Genomic DNA, 17,058 nt, shown 5'->3' with positions numbered 1-17,058 from the left:
GGAGTCAGTCAATAAAGAGCCGGCGATCTGACGTAGAACACGGAAGTGCTGCACTGTCTACAACGTAAACAGCGTAGGAAACTGACAGCAAAGAGAAGAAATTGTTGAATAAAGTTGTTACTTTTTTTTTTGCACACAAAAAGTATTCTCGTCGCTTTATAACATTAAGGTTGAGCCACTGTAGTCATGTTGACTATTTTAACGATGTCTTTAATACCTTTCTGGGCCTTGAATGTGGTAATTACATTCCTTTCTATGGGTGAAAAATATCTTAATTTGTGTTCCGAAGATGAACGAAGGTCTTACGGGTGTGGAATGACATGAGGGTGAGTAATAAATGACAGAATTTTATTATTTATTAATATTGACTTAATTTTATTATTGGCCTAACTTATGAACTTAAAACCTCATGAGGTTCAGCTGATAAAAAAGTTCCCTTGCATGTAAATATGAAATAATGTAAATTTATTTTTATTTATGTGTTGACAAACAAAAGCCTTCCAAAGACAATAATAGTAATGGTTAAATGAATCAGTGAGCGATAATAATAATTCATGTGTTTGATAGTTGATTAGATATGCAATGCTGAAATGTTGAGAAAACACTTTGATTTCTGTAAATTCAGTGATCAAATGCTGTGGGTCTCAGTTTTCCCATGACTAGTGGCTGGTCTATGTGTGCAATTCCACAAACCTGGAGGACCTTCTGAACGTTTATAAGCGGTAGGCTTTTTTAGAAATGAACATTTAAAACATAAAAAAAAGACGCAGTATGCAGAATCAATAAATTATGAACAATTTACTGCCATTGTGAGAATAACCTGTAATCACAAAAAGAACCGTAGTCTATATTACATTATAAAATAATCGTAATCAATCTAATTACAAGTACTTGATTTTTGGAATCTGATTACATAATCCAGATTGCATGTAATCAGTTACTACCCAGCACACCATTTTCATGGGCTGTAAAGTACACAGTAATTAAATATAGCACAAGTTTATATATACATTTTCTTTTCATTTACAAAAATAATAATGTACATGTTTAATACCATATGTATTTTACTATATTAGTGTTGTAAAAAAAAAACCCCACAAAGTGCACCTTCAAAGTGCGCCTTTCAAGGTACCATGCATTATACAAATGCAAGTAAAAAGCTAAAAACACACTTCCAAAAACAGTGAACAATAACCAAAATAGTTTATTATATAAAAAAAATCATTGTTTAATTGCATTAGTAAATCATACATCAAGAATTTGTCACAAAATTCCATTCAAATTCAAAGAAGTGTTGGTGAGTGTTTTCTCAGAATGACAGAGAAAAGGCTCTGTAACTGAAGTTGGTGAACACATCAATTTGGTGACTGCTGCCCCCTACTGTCATAACCTGAAAGATGAATATTGGGTAAAGATTACAATCCTTCCATCTACACACATAGCGAGTAAAGAAAAAAATTATAGGTATTGCTGCAATTTGTAGCACCTATTAAAATGGATTCATTTGGCAAGATGAATAACAGGTACACCTACCCTGTGTTCAGTGTTTTTGAGATTGAGAGCTAGTGTGTTGAGTGATGAAGGAGAGCAGGGAATCTGAGCTTTCACTGTACCTCCATGTAAACAGTGGGACACATATGGACCCTCACCTACTGACATGATCTAAACACAACCACAACATAATATATTATTAAATATAGCTGTTCAATAATCTTTCTGTTTAAAATCACACAATTCATAACTAGCTCTTCTCACCAGGTCCTGGTAAAAGACAGCTTCTCTTTGACATCCAGGCAAAGGGAAAACAGAGGTGGGGGACATGGATCGAAGGTGCCATAAAGAGAGTGATGGGCCTCCACCACAGAGCTGAGAGGAAATAGATAACATTTCATAACAATAGGGGCATTATTCTATTCCATCTCAACATAAATTGAGGGGCATTCCAGGAGATCAGTACACCATGAAGATACTAACAGGTATTTAAAAACAAGCATGTCAATACATATGCAGAAAAACGCAGTGAAACTGGACACGAGATAAACAAGAGACAATAGTTTAACTGTCTATGCCAACCAATCACAAGTCCAACTTACCATCCAATCAGAGTCTGTAGCAAGACAGCTAATCCACTTCCCAAACTGGGGGCGTGCGCATTCCTGACCCACCATTCCAGAACAAATGTGAAAGCGAGAGATAGTAGGACTTCAGTGCTGGATTTTTTTCTTTTTTTTAAAGTCATGAATACATTGTTTCAGCTTATTTGTTTATTCTTTATAATAAGTAGGAGTGTCTTACTTCATATTTGAACACTTCAATACAGTGAACCGGCCGATTTGTCCGTGAGTCTGAGGGAGGAAGTTCATACTCTTATTACACAATTTTTTTTCTCCAAAGAAAGGTAAGGGATATAGAAACAGTGCTGTCCTTCACTAACCCCATATCCTCACGGCACCATCCTCTCCACCAGAGAGTATCTCCCCTTCCCTTTCTTTAAAGCACAGGCAGTGGATGTAGTCAGTGTGGCCCTTCAGTACAGACTGCAGAACAAACAACACAAAGGGAAGGAAAATTAATGGCATCCTACTGTCTTGTAATTTATTTATTTAAAAAGCTGAACATGCAACCCACTAGGGGGCCCTCCATAAACTTCCACAAGTGCCTCAAGACATCTTTAAATTGTTTAAAATAAATGATATTATATTCAAATAATTTAACAATTAAACAATTTTTTTCAAAAACATTTTATTACAGCAAACAAAACAGTGACAATTTTTGTGTGGCATTTGTCCACTCAAAAAACAAAGACACTCTGTTAGTGTACTTAATATGTTTGTATTATGATATGTTAATCTCTCTCTCTCTCTCTCTCTCTCTCTTCCTTCAAAATATATAAACATACAACATTTTTAGTGAGTATAATGTTTTACAAAAAATGTCCACAGTAACAACTTGTGAATTTGGAAAACATTTCATATCATTCAAACAGTTTTGTTACATATTTTTATTTTTTTCCTTAGGAAAATGCATTAAAGTCGTTTGACAACAAGTACCCTTGTCACTGTTTAGGCAGAAGTACAAGAGGGAAAATCATATAGCCTGTGTCGTGGGGCCTTCAAATATTGCCCCGGAGTCTAACTGACCTTAAAAACACCTGTCTCCATGTCCATGATGTGAATGTTATTGTCACCTCCTCCAACTATCAAGCTGTTGTCCTGCAGGAAAATAACAGGCATCAAATTTTACTTTAATTGAACTTTCTTGAAATGTAGTGATGTAAATGAATGTTTTGTCAAACACACACATCAACTCCCATTTAAACAGAAGCATCAATTACAAATAACTACAAAATATGATTAAGAAAAGCATGTATTTGGGATAAACAAAACAAGTACAAACCTTGGGGTTAATGATCATTGCATTGATCTCTGGAATTTCAAGACTAGTCCTGTATAGAGTGAGACATTGCACAAACATTCACACAATGAAAGTCATGAAACAAAATTAGCAGTTGCTGTCTTGAGTGTATGCAGTTTACAGGTCATACTTTAACTTTACAATAATATTTGATTTATTAACATTAGTTAACTATATTAGTTAACATTAACTTACAATGAAAAAAAACATTTAATAATCTTAATGTTAATTTCAACATTTACTAATACATTATTAAAATCAAAAGTTGTGTCTTATTTAATGGACCTGAGCTAACATGTCATGAACTAACAATGAAGTTTTTTTTTGTTAATTAACGTTAAAAAAATATTGTAACAAAGGTATTGCTCATTGTTAGTTAATATTTGTTAACGCATTAACTGTTGTTAACTAACTGGACATTCTTGTACAGTTACCAGTATCAGAATGATAATCATTGACAGTCTCTCACTCATAATTGGGTTTCCTTGTCCATGCGCCTTTGGTGCTCTACGGAGACATAAATAAAAAGTGTGCTGAGCTATTTTCTGCAAATATTGCTGTTTTTACAGTGTCTGTATGCACAAAGCAAAACTAGGAAAATGGGAACTAGGAATATGCATTTTTTCCAACCCAATAAGAATCCATGAACATTTACTGACTCTTACTTTTTTGATGAGCTCTGCCCAACTCCAGGCACTGATTTCTCCATTCCCAGCGCTCAGGAGATGAGTGTCCGTGGAGAGCAGAGAGAACACCGGACCGTCATGAGCTGAAACAATTAAAAAGCCCTTTCACTCGTCAATGTTGCAAAATTGGATAAAGGATAGAGTATTTTTTGAACCATACTCTAGGTAATGGTTGATTTAGATAATCTAGGGCACATATAGTAAAAGTAAAAATGATCTATTATAAATGAAGACAAACCAGTGAAGTTAAGGATGGGCTTTTGACTCCCCTCTGATGCATCTGGACTCAGTGCAGCTGAAAGACTGTAAGAACAAGACTAGTGACTAAAACACTACAACAGGCATTCAACATCAACTCACACAACATACACAAGACACGAGAAGATGCTTACAAACGTATATCAACAAACATTAGGGGACCTATTGACTAACGCCACTTAAACTGCTATCATAACCGCATGTTTAATCTGTTCTCTTACCTGAACACTGCGATCTCTCCATAGTTATTACCCGCTGCAAGGAAACGACCGCAGGGAGAGAAACTCTGCGAGAACACGGACATATGAAGGAGCTGGAGAGAGATAAACGTGTGTCACGAACACTGTTGACAATATGTATAGGTGCATAAATGTAATTGTCGGCATATATAAATGTATATTATACATTTGTGAAAACCGGTAAGAATTAATGTATTACGCTGTAGGCTAAAATATGTTTCCTATAGTTTGTGTGATTTAATAAATTGTACTTGTTTCATATTCAATAAAGTGAATAAGATCCTGATCGTATCACTTACCTCAACTGGACCCATCTTCCGTGAGTTAATTAAACTCTTAATGTAACTTGAAATCGTCGGTTAATTTTCTATACAATCCTTTTCGTGCTACTACTGCTGCTCGTTCAAAGAGCGTCGCGTAAATATGACGCAATATACAACCTGCCTCCGCAGACCGACCAGCTACAACAGTTACCCTGGGAACTAGTTTCCGCCAAAATAATTTTTTACACTTTACCACGTGTTACTACTGTAAAACGGTACATGATATAAGAATAATAATCTTTCAGAAGCTTTTCTTATTGATGACAGACAGTAGCGGTTAATGTAAATTACCACAATTTTATTGTAGCAACAACGTACTATAGTATTTCTGTAAGAGAGGGGATCTCAGGTTATAAATTTTTAATGCTTAGTTTTTTCATGTTAAAAGAATTTCTCCAATACCTCTTTAATATGACATCTTAACTATAGACTAAAAGCAACTATAATGAAATTGCTAGGTTGATTTTCTCGAAGCATTTTATCAAAATACTGATATGTTTATCTGAACATCTCAAATAATAATAGCTCTATCAAAGGTTTGAGATTGGGGCAGGGCCACCTCTTTATCTAAGATAGCTGATTGTAAGCGTTTATTAAATTACAGTTTTAAAGAATATACTGCTGTGTATTTAGTGTCAGCTTCTCTTTCAGTACCACAAACAAAAATTTCAGACAAGAAGATTCTACTGCCATTTTATTATTCACAATGCTTTTTTCTTTTTTTTTTTCCAACAAATAAACAAAGGAACAGACTCCGTCCACATATGCAGGAACAGAATATTGTCCATTCTTGATCAATTACAGATGTTCTTCTACATTCAGAACAATGTAGCAGACAGAAAACCACTGGACATGTGTGATTTTGTGTGTATGTGTGTGTTTATAATAATAGCGTCCAGCATCTGTTGGCACAGAGCAAAAGTTGATGAGAGCTTCAGTGTCTCAGCCGGCCACCTTAAACATTAATTACACCATAATAAAGGTAAAAATAAATCCTCCCTTTTGGGATGAGTTACAAAGAACCAAGTTTCAATAGACCTTCCTCTATTAATGGTGAAAAAAAAAAAAAATTCACCATTACAACTAGTCACATTTCTCATCCATGTGATACTGAGAAGATCCAGTCCAGTGAGGGTCAGATAAGAGTGTCAAGAAAACAAAAAAGGTCAACAATTATTCACTCATTTCCTCCGTCGACTGTCTGGAGATCTGCTTCTCGACTTCCTGCTTGCACTGTGGATGGAAAACAGATGGAGATCAATATTAGTAATGGCAGCGGTTGAAAATTATAATACATGCTGAAATACATAAATCTGTTCAGAACTGACCGTCGAGAGGGTGGAGAACGTGCAGGTCTTCGTTGCCTCGCTGGAGGGGAGTAACTGAGGGACCTAGAGTCTCTCAGGGAGTCTGCTGGCACTCTTTTAGGCCGTGGTGGACTGCATAGTTAAAAAAAATGAAGTGTTTCAGAGTAAAGCAGCAAAATGGGATGCAAATGTTGCACTTTAATTTATGTCTCTAATGTGACTTATTTCAGTGTGAAAAGGGATATTGAATTGGGGGACAATTTTATTTTCAATTTCCTAAAGATAACGCTATGCAGATACAGAGATGGGTTCAGCATTTACTGCGAACCGAAACGCTCTGAGACACTAAAAACACCGTTTCATGAGCTCGCATTTAATTGAGCACAGTACTGAGCTCTTTAAATAAATCACAGCCTTTGTGATTTGATAATCGCATTAAGCCATATCATGATTTTGGTTTTATTTCAATTAATCGTGCAGCCCTACTATAACAGTAGCTTAAAAACATTGCCTAAACAGATTGTTGGATCATTCACATGAACCGAGAAAGATTCCCAGTTGACTTGATGCAGTGGAAAACCCATTATTCCTTTAGTAGAGGAGGAATAAATCAATAATTAATAAAACAAGCAAAATATTCTACCTTTTCTTCTCTTCTTGCTCACTTTCTGATGAGGACGAGGATGATGATGACGAAGAAGCTTTGCTTTTCACCGTCTTGCCAGCATCTCTGTTTGTTTTTGCTTTAACACCCCTGAAAAACAAACATTAAAATGAAGAGTTCCATCTATTAAACTGAACTACATAAATGATAAAATGACTTGGCACTTACCCTTTTCCTTTCTCTGTTTCAGTGTCTGAGCTGTCTGAAGAGGATGATGATGAGGATGAAGATGAGGATGAGGATGATGATGAGGATGAAGATGATGAAGAACTTGAGCTGCTTCTCTGCTTTTTCTGCTGTTGGCCAGAGCTCTCCATCTCTGGTTTCCCGTTCACTGCAGTTTTCCCTCTCGTTGACAGCTCGAGATGCCGCTCATGGACAGATGACGGGGACGGGCCTCGGTCACCTGGTGGATCCCTACTTTGTGATTGGTTGGTCGTTGGTGATCTAGAACGGGCTGGAAGTTCACGGGAGTGAGAGCGATTAGGCAATTGGTTAGAAGGGAGACGAGTCTCTCGAGGAGGGGAGGGAGACGGATGTTTGGAGTTCCTTTCTGGTTGCTTCTTTCTTGTCTGTTCATCAATTTCCCTTGAACTCTTTTTATCTGCATCTGTTGACTTTACCCCCTTCATCTGTCTTTGAGGAGAGGGTGAGGATGAAGAAGATGAACTGGAGGAAGAGGATGATGACGATGAGCGGCGTGGAGGAGTGGGATCTTTGGGGGGTGCCCTCCTTCTTTGTTCTTGCTCTCGTTCTCTCTCTTTCTCCTGTTCACGCTGCCTCTCTCGTTCTCGATTCCTCCGCTCCTGCTCTCGCTCCCTTTCTCTTTCTCTTGACAGCGAACGACTATTTCTGCGCCGACGTACTGGAGAGGGTGAACGACGAAACCTAGGTGTAGAGAGAGAGAGAAAAATATTGTAAGAACCACACTTAAAAGACATTTTTGTTGTTATAAACAATTTAAAACTTTGCTAGTTACAGTGTATAGTTCTTAAATTAAAGGGACACCTGACTAAACCACTGGCCACATAGATTAATTAACAGTGTAGCTAATAAACTCCTAATGGATTCAGCCAAATAATAACAACAAACACATTTTATAGATGGTCGATAAGTTTCTTTTTTGTCACAGTAAGTACATTTATGATGTTTCAAAATATTTTTATTTCAAGTAAATGCTGTTCTTTTAAACTTTCTATTCAACAAAGACTCCTGAAAAAAATTATTACATGTAGTACAACTGTTTTCAACATAAGAGGAAAAAAAAAAATACTTCTTGAGCAGCAAATCATCATATTAGAATGATTTCTGAAGGATAATGCCACACTGAAGACTGGAGTAATGATGCTGAAAATTCAGCTTTTCACCACAGTGAATTATATCCCTCTATCAAAACAATCGCGTAGAATATACCTGAGCGCCAGAATTACACTGAAATGCTTGAGTTGAGTCATTAACTTGCTCTCAATAGTGTATTCATATGAATCTATATATCTGAATCAGTTTCTGAGATATTTGTAAGAAAGGATGTTGTACATTCAAAGGATATTTTTTACCTTACAGAGCTTTGTAGACGTACCGTTCTGAAATCCAAAAATGAAATAAAAGTAATGCACTAGCTAAATGGCCATGTTTTCCTAATTAATACATTTATAGACTCTCAAAAATCAGGATAGTCGCATTATTACTTTTATGTAAATAAATAAAGGCACATTTCTAATTTCAAAATTATTTGTTGTTCAGATATTCCTCTAATCTATTAGCTACATGCAAAGTGACCACATTTGGTTTTCGACCATTGAAAATGGGTAAAATTCAACAATTTGAAGCCACATTGAGATCCCCATATCTCTGTATCTTAACCATAGAGGTCCTTAAAAATGAATGTACCAAAAGAAAACAATTGTTAAGAACCAGAATCGAACGCAATTTTAAGATATCTTAAATGCTTTGCGAATTACAGGTTACCATGGCATATAATGCAAGGATTGCTCAATTCAACAGAATTTGTCTACTTCTCTCTGTGGAAAGATAAAATAATGACACTGCCATCTTAAAGTCATTTTCCTGCTCCTGTAATTTGGCTCCAAATCTCAGGTGAAAATGGCCATTTTGACCTTCCCTCCACAAAATAGTGGATTACTCTGTAAATATGATTCCATGGTATTTAGCCCATGTCCTCTGGTTGAGTTGACACCGAATAACCCAATAATACTTCACAATCACACAAATTACTGTATCAACTAAATACAGTCTTGGTGAGCATAGTACATGTTCAGTCTTGTGAAATGCAGTCTTGTGTGTGTGTGTGTGTGTGTGTGTGTGTGTGTGTGTGTGCGCGCGCACGTGTGTGCATGTGTGTACAGGTTTATATTACATTGTGGGGACCAAATGGGATAGTAAAACCTGAAATCACCTACATTGTGGGGACCAGCCAGAAGTCCCCATGGGGGAAATGGATTAATAAACATACTAAATGATGTTTTTTTGAAAATGTAAAAAAACGAATGTTTTCTGTGATGGGTAGGCTTAGTGCAGGGGGATAGAATATACAGTTTGTACAGTATAAAAACCATTACGTCTATGGAGAGTCCCTACAAGAATAGTGAACCAGACGTGTGTGTGTGTGTGTGTGTGTGTGTGTGTGTGTGTGTGTGTGTATTGAGTTTAGCTTTTCCAACAAAACATGATTATATCTGACTAACCTGTAGGGAGGACTTTGTCTTCGGGGACTCCTGGATCTACTGCTCCTCATTCTCCTCTCTCTGGAACGCTCTCGTTCTCGCTCTCCTGGCCTTGCTCTAAATCGGTCCCTCTCTCGTTCTCTGAGACGTTCTCGGCTGCGGTCCCGTCGGAAAGGGGATGAGTTTCGTGGAGGTGACTGTCTTCTCACTCCTCGTCTCGGACTCGGGGAACGTGAGCGTTGTGGGTCCTGGTACTGTCGTGGTGGTGTGCGTTTCGGTGAAGGCCGAGATACCGTCTGTTTCACCTGTGACACGTCATTCCTTCCTTTTCCTCTCGGAGACACAGGTGACGCTTCTTTCTTTCGGTCACTCTGTCGATCTCTTCCTCTGGCAGGTGAGGGTCGTGACGGCTCTCGTTCTAGCTCTGACGGGGAATATCGCTCGCCTCCCCGATCTCTGCTCTGAGATTTGGTTTCTTCTGAATGTGTGTATCTGTCCCGGCCTCTCTGAGGGGGTGAAGGAGGTGGGCTGGAACTCTCGGTGGGAGTGTACCTTTCTTTTCCACGGTCTTTGGTTCCTGTGGAAGGAGGCGAAGAGTTTCCAGGTCTCCGGTCTCTTTCCACGTCTCGTTGTCTCTTATCATCACTGTCCCTTTTTCTCTGGGGCTCAGGAGGTGAGCTCTGTCTTTGCGTGGAAGGGTACGCCTTCTTGCCTTCATCACTCTCTCCATCCCTTCCTCGGTTCTCCTTCTCTCGGCGTGCAATAGCCTGAGCTATGACAGCGTTAGGAACCAACTTACTGACTGTGCTGCTGTCTTTTGAACTTTTCTTTTTCTTTTTTTCATCATCCGAAGATGATGATGATGATGATGATGAGGAGGAGGAGGAGGAGGATGAGGATGACGATGAAGAGCTGTCACTATCACTCTCGCTGCCGCTACTACTACTGCTGCTGCTGCTGCTGCTACTACTACTACTACTACTAGCAGATTTGGCTTTCTTCCCAGGCTTTTCCTTTTGAGTCTGTTTCTCCTTCTTTTGGTCTTGAGGACTGCTCTCCTGCCTCTTGTCCTCTTCAACTTTCCTGTCTTTCTTTCCCACCTCTTGCTCAGGCTCACTTCCTCTGGCACCTCGTCTTTCCTCTGGCTGACAGCTAAAGGACTTTCTGTCTGATAGGGACACCTCTTGGCTTCTGGTACGGTTTCTCTCCTTTTCTCTGTCACCCTCTCTGGCTTTTCTCAAAGCTTCTTCCTTCATCTCTTCCTCTCGTCTTCTGTCTTTGTCTCTCTGTTCTTCTCGCTCCTTCTCAAGTTCACGATCTCGTTCTTTTTTCCCTCCATTGGCATAAGGTGAACGTTTAGCAGGAGACATGGAGTCACGGTTTCGGTCCTTCCCTTTATCGCTCTCCTTTCTACTAGACAGGATTGTTTCTCTATCACTATTCCTTTGTCTGTCTCTCATTCTGTCCCCTTGGCTCTCCATTTCCCTGTCCCTCAGGGCAGCTTCTCTCTCTCCGCTGTGTCCTCCTCTTGCTCTGTCTTTACGTGGAGGAGACGGGGATGAGGATGAGTCATGCCTTCTTTGATCTTTGTTCTTTCTCCCATCATCCCCTTGGTTCTTGTTTTTCTGCTGCTTAGGAGTCGGAGAGCGAGATAAAGAGCCAGGCCTTTTCCGCTGAGAGGGTTTCTGTCTCTCTTCACTCCGTTGTCTTCGGTCTCGCTGCTGCTTACGTGGTGGAGATGGTGAAGAAGAGTTGTGTCTTCTTGTCTGAGGAGGTTTCTCCCTCTCTTCACTCCGTGGTCGCCTGTCCCGCCTCTGCTTTGGTGAAGGAGATGGCGATGAAGAGTTGTGTTGTTTTCTCTGAGGTTTTTCTTGCACTTGTTCTCGCTCACGTTCTCTGCCTTTGTCTCTTCTGTTGTGCTCAGGCGTTCTTGAACGTCTTGGTGACCTCTACAAATGGGGAAGACAGAATTAGGACAATGCAAACCAAATATTTTTTAAAATCAACTAGTTAGAGGGTTGCCTGAACAGCTGCTTGACTAATCTGGCTCAAGGAAAGCATGAAAAATTTGGGCAGACTCAGGCATCAAGCATTTGCATGACGTGCCTAGATGCATTTTTACACGTGGGACTATTTCTCACTTGTAAAACTTGTAAAAACTTTTTTACAACAATGCTTGTTGCGAAGTGCACAAAAAACACCAAAAGACACCACCAAACAAATACAATGTGCTTATGCTTCTATGACTTCCAAAAGAACACATTACCTCTCTGATTTCAATCCTCTTTGGACTTTCATCAATACGGCCACGGCGCCTCCTGTCAGGGGATCTTCCTTTCCTCCCCTCATCTGGACGAGTATCTGATTTATTCTGCTGCTTCCCTCTTTGAGGGGATTGACTGAAAACAAAAAGCATGCACACAAATTTACATGAACTTGAATTTTCACTAATCAAGAATATTTTGATAAACTAGACCATCTCAAATGCTGAGCATGCATTCATACATTTTCCATTTAATTTAAAACTATTTTAAATAAATCTATGTAATGGGGGAAAAGGGTGTAAAAGGTATTACAAATGCTATAAGAAAAAGATAAAGACACACACTATAAAATAAAAAAAAAAAAAAAAAGGTCAGGTACATGGCCTTATTTTGTGTCCTGTTACCTGCGAGCTGGGCTGGAGGATGCACTCTGTTGTTTTCGGCTCTTATTGGGAGGAGGAGTCTCATTGTCACTCCTTTTTCTCTTTCTTTTGGATGTTTCTCTTTCATCTGATGAACTGTTGTAAGATAAATTATAACAATTAAATGTATTTTAAGAACGAGTCATCTGTTCAAAGGCAACTTAAAATGGCAACTTACCTCTCAGTGTCACTCTTCACTGACTCCTCCCTAAAAGCAAAGATTTTTTGTTATTTGAGCCATTTTAAAATATTTTACCGTGTCTACACCGGATGCGACAAAGTGACCATAGGAAATCCATTTGCTCTTCACGTTCAGAAGTAGCGTGAGCGCTTGGAGTACGTCAAAAATAGAACGTGCATCAGTTTACTGTCAGGAATTTGTCGTGTAAAGTTGTGTCGTATCCAGTGTAGACAGCATCACTGATTATAACAGGTTCTATTTGCTTTTGTCACGTTGCCTGCATCTGGTGTAGACATGGTGTTAGGGTAAGATGTGTCAGTGGGTAAGCTGTCATCACCTTTATTTATTAAACTGTAAAAAAATCTGTCATTGAACATATAAATACATTTGAATTGCTAATCACTGTAAACAATGAACAATGGTCACGTAAAAGGATAAATGTTCTCAACGGAAATGTATCCAGGTCTACAAATATTTAATAATATTTTTTGTTTGTGAATTACAAACTAATAATATCATTCAAATTATGTGTCAAACACGACAAAGCATTTTTCTCAAAATGGTAGCTGTGTGGTAAAGTGTGTTAGCCACTGCCACAATTTAACTCAAAGCTGATAGTGATAATACATATTTTTTATTACAACATGCAGATATTCTGAATATTAAACCTTCTCCTGGCTGATTTATAAATAATGTGTGCAGTAAAGTAATACTTGAGAACAGTTTACGAAATATAATTTCCATCTACATTCATACGTTTAATTTCATATTTCCTCAGTTAAATACATTTAATAAAATATACTTAGGTGTATTAATTTTACTCAATTTCTTCTTGCCTAGAGGGCAACATATGAATAATTATTGTTACGCAAGGGAACCAAATTAAAGACATTAAATGAAACCTTTTCTTTTTCTTTCTCTTGTCCTTTTTCTTTTCTCGCCGAGGGGAAGGTGAGGGGCTCTCAGAGCTATGTGACAAGAGTGAAAATTGATTCATTAATATATTACTCTCTTCAAACCCAGGCTAAGTGTTCCAAATTCTTCCTCCCTTCTCCAGTTTACCTTTCTCTGCCTTTGTTTTTCTTTTTCTTCTTCTTCCGGCTCTTTTTTCGTTCAGGAGATGAATCGGAACCATCAGACTCGATAATCCTGAAAGAAAATAAAGAACAGTAAGTACTCAGATAAAGTAGCTTTGACTTCATGACTCCATGACTGAAGTGATTCCTCATGATAAGAGCTCCTTAATCTCCCCTCCATCTACTCACTGGTACTTTTGCTGCTGTTTCTCTCTTTCCAGCCTCTCCTGCTCCCTCTTCTCCTTCTCTCGCTCCTTCCGGTCAGGATGAAAGGATGAGCCGTCAACGTAGTCAGAGCTGATACCGAATGCTTCTCTCAGACGGTCATTTTTTTGCTGGTTAGCAGCTGCCAGAGCATGAGTCTCAGTCACACTGTTAAAAAGAGCCAAATATGGATGAAAAAACTATTAGCAGTGCACAAAAGAGGCTATCATAAAAATCTCAATGGCCGTTTGAATGGTCTGAAGTAATACTCACGCTGGCTTCTCTGTTGGAGGAGGTGCAGGTTCTTCTCTTTCTTGCAACATCAAACGAAAGGTGTTGACTTTCTCTTCAATCTCCTCTGCTGAGTACCTGCGACACAGGACGGACTGGTCAGAGGTCATTCTTAAGATCTCTTTGCTGTTTTCTGTTTTAATATACTTTAAAATGCAATTTATTCCGGTGATGTCAAAGTGCATTTTTCAGTCTTCAGTGTCACACGATCCTTCAAAAATCATGCTAATATGCTAATTTGGTCTTTCTCATACTGAAACTTTCACCGCTTACATATTTAAACTTTCTTGGAGCTGAGTGATAAGGTACAAAACTTTTCAAAAAAGTGCATTTGCGGTGACTGACACGTAGTTTGATTTAGATTTGATACTGAAAGCTCACAAGCCACTGAGAGGAAATACGTAGGCTACATTCTCTATGTGCAGAGCATTAATACACTAATCTGAAGAGAATTCTTCATACGATTTCATCTCATCTTACCCCTGCTCCTCCATCATGTCCTGCAGCTCGGCACATTTCACCTCCAGCTGTCTCTTCCTCTGGTGCTCTAGGATTTCAGCATTAGGTTGTCTGTTCAGCTGGCTCTCCAGTCTCTCTCGGTCTTTCTCATCCCGCTCTCCTCCGCGCTCATCCCTGTTCCTCTTCACGCGTACGCTGGAGAGGTTCCGCTGAACGTAGCCGTTCGTGCCACTGCCTCGCGGCGTGGTCAACCCAATACCGTTATACATCTTTGCTCTGAGAGGTCAGAAAGAAAATGAGAACTTGTCAGTAAGCACACTGAACTAAAAATTTTCTCTATATCACATTTTTAGTTTTTATATGTGAAAAAGTGCTGCTGAGAGACACTATGACGCCTTCTGCGGAAGCCATTACACGAATAATATATATGCTTTTTTTTTTCTTGACACGTTTTTGCTAAAAATAAAATAATATATATATATATATATATATATATATATATTATATATATATATATATACACACACACACACACACACACATTTTACAACTAAAGCATGCAAACAGTTAACCAAGAAAGAACTTAAGAAGCTTTAGTTTCTATTTACAAACTCTTCACAATGCAACAAAAACATACTAAGCAAAAATTACAACGGAACAAACTAAGAGGCTGACTTGATTTAGCCTTTCAAAAAAACAAGTCTTTAGTGGATTTTATACATTTAACTCTCATAGACCCCAGCAGAACTGCAATGTTTGTATGAAGCAATTAAATGATACCACAACAGTAGCTGACACTGTGAAATTTATCACAAAAACAGTTTTGGTGGGGGAAAAAAGCTGCATACTTTGCTTATAAAACAGCTCGCTAAAGTCAGCCAGCTGACAGCTGATTTATTAACAGTTTTGGAACAAATGTATCTATTTACAAAGTGTTTGACATCTAATACCTTTTATTTTATTTTTATGTATTTAGTCACAGGACATTTTGGACATACATAAATGAGAATATTTTTCTAGCAAAAATAATGCTGGGTATTAGGGTTCAATTTTTTTTCTATAGTTCACACACAATGGACCCTATATGAATGGTACACAAATTATTATTTTTTTCTGAGCTGCTTTGTCATTATTATTAGATATGAATATTACTACATTATTTAAATGGTTCAAATAGTGACATTTCTTAACTCTTCACAACTGTATTCTCCCTGGTTGAAATTGGGAATTATTTTTTAAATACATTTGTGTGCTGAATTATGTTGCAAGTTCACTAGTTAGTATAGCAAAAATGCCAGAATTTCAATTTTGCAACGCTTTTTTTTTTTTTTTTTTCTTCCAAATTGTACCCCAAAGCAAATTTTGCCTAAACAAAAAGGTTTTTTACACAACTAATGGCTTTCTAAAGACGTGTACATAATGTATATCAGCGCTTGGCTCTCTGAGGGTTAATGCTGAGAGTCACTAACCACATTAGTCCAGAAATAGACAGATTCAGCACTTTGTCTAAGACATGGCTGGGAAAAAGGCATATGAATTACTCTCCAGCTCATGAAACCACACGAGTATGGAAAGTAAAGTAGTATGGTTCAGTATATAAGCAAGACAGCTCAAGTGTTATGTATAGGCGATTTACAGAGACTTGTGCTGTGCTGTGTTCTAAACAATTGATCAAAAGTATGTTGAAACGTGCTCAAAGTTATGACACTTAAACACAATAAGCCTACCAAGATAGTATTACAGTCGTTTTAAACGCTTCAAACATCCCATATTATGCCCAACATGCTGTCTAGGTAGGCTGCTCGCTGTATTTTAATGTATAGACACTGTATCGCGCCCACAAGATGAAGAACAGTCTTAAACCAGCAACAGGCCGAGGCCTTCTGTGCTGCTAACACTTCCTTCACATCACTGCCCGCCTTTTCTCTTTCATTTTTAGTGTTTATGCAATACACACTACATAATCCCAGTGTGTACTCGTATAACAGAATTTGGGTTGTTTTAGCGCGCTAGCTGTGTCTTTGAGCTAACAGTATCAGTCTACAGTACAGCATGCTAACTGGTCATTAAGCTTCTGTTGCGAGTGTGCTACTTACCTCTGCGATCCCGCTCAGGGAGAGAACAAAAGTAAAACCGTTACAGACCAAAAACCGAACAAATGTGGCACTGCAAGCGGAAACCTAGCGATTCTATATCAGATAATCCTTGTAAAATAAAACGACATGCGCAACGTTGGCCAGAATGAACAGGTAACGCTCATTTAGACGTCATCGTGACGACCTCGCGAGAAAGTACGGTGAATCACTGTGAACTACATTTCCCACATTTTACTTTTCCGTTTACTCGCTGTGACAACGCGAGCGTGTTTTTGGTTCTTCAAAGAAGTCTACTGCACGGCTGCATTTGTTTGATAAAATACAGTAAAAATAGTAATATTTGGAAATATTATTACAAATAAAAGTAACAGTTTTCTATTTCAGTATATTTTAAAATAATATTTTTCTCTGTGATGACAAAGCTGAATTTTCAGCATCATTACTTCAGTCTTCAGTGTCACATAGTGTCACTATGAACCTTAAGAAATCG

The 17,058-nt window shown here is 38.3% G+C and overlaps 2 protein-coding genes across 3 annotated transcripts; both read right to left on the bottom strand.

The window, feature by feature from the left end:
* Positions 1-1,184: 1,184 nt before the first annotated feature.
* On the bottom strand, positions 1,185-5,074 carry thoc6 (THO complex 6). Its single transcript, XM_051885505.1, has 13 exons — positions 4,897-5,074; positions 4,580-4,671; positions 4,339-4,403; positions 4,080-4,183; positions 3,884-3,921; positions 3,397-3,445; positions 3,141-3,212; positions 2,435-2,537; positions 2,296-2,345; positions 2,094-2,156; positions 1,756-1,866; positions 1,534-1,662; positions 1,185-1,390 (listed from the first exon to the last, which is right to left on the bottom strand). Exons 1-13 carry the CDS (start codon positions 4,909-4,911, stop codon positions 1,310-1,312), a joined length of 972 nt encoding a protein of 323 aa, XP_051741465.1. The 5' UTR covers positions 4,912-5,074; the 3' UTR covers positions 1,185-1,309.
* Positions 5,075-5,597: 523 nt separating this feature from the next.
* On the bottom strand, positions 5,598-16,771 carry srrm2 (serine/arginine repetitive matrix 2). 2 transcript variants are annotated; one of them, XM_051885482.1, is made up of 14 exons: positions 16,569-16,771; positions 14,494-14,748; positions 13,996-14,091; positions 13,708-13,890; positions 13,505-13,591; positions 13,345-13,410; positions 12,440-12,469; positions 12,244-12,357; positions 11,842-11,974; positions 9,597-11,524; positions 7,060-7,779; positions 6,871-6,981; positions 6,249-6,359; positions 5,598-6,153 (listed from the first exon to the last, which is right to left on the bottom strand). In XM_051885482.1, the coding sequence occupies exons 2-14, from the start codon at positions 14,739-14,741 to the stop codon at positions 6,102-6,104; spliced, it is 3,879 nt and encodes a 1,292-aa protein (XP_051741442.1). In that variant the 5' UTR covers positions 14,742-14,748; positions 16,569-16,771; the 3' UTR covers positions 5,598-6,101. The 2 variants fall into 2 exon arrangements, with proteins under 2 accessions (XP_051741442.1, XP_051741443.1); XM_051885483.1 differs by lacking the exon at positions 13,345-13,410.
* Positions 16,772-17,058: the final 287 nt, after the last annotated feature.

This window comes from Ctenopharyngodon idella, chromosome 3, assembly GCF_019924925.1.
Source record: "Ctenopharyngodon idella isolate HZGC_01 chromosome 3, HZGC01, whole genome shotgun sequence".
In the NCBI taxonomy this organism is placed as follows: Eukaryota; Metazoa; Chordata; class Actinopteri; order Cypriniformes; family Xenocyprididae; genus Ctenopharyngodon; species Ctenopharyngodon idella.
This window is presented reverse-complemented; position numbering and strand designations above follow the sequence as displayed.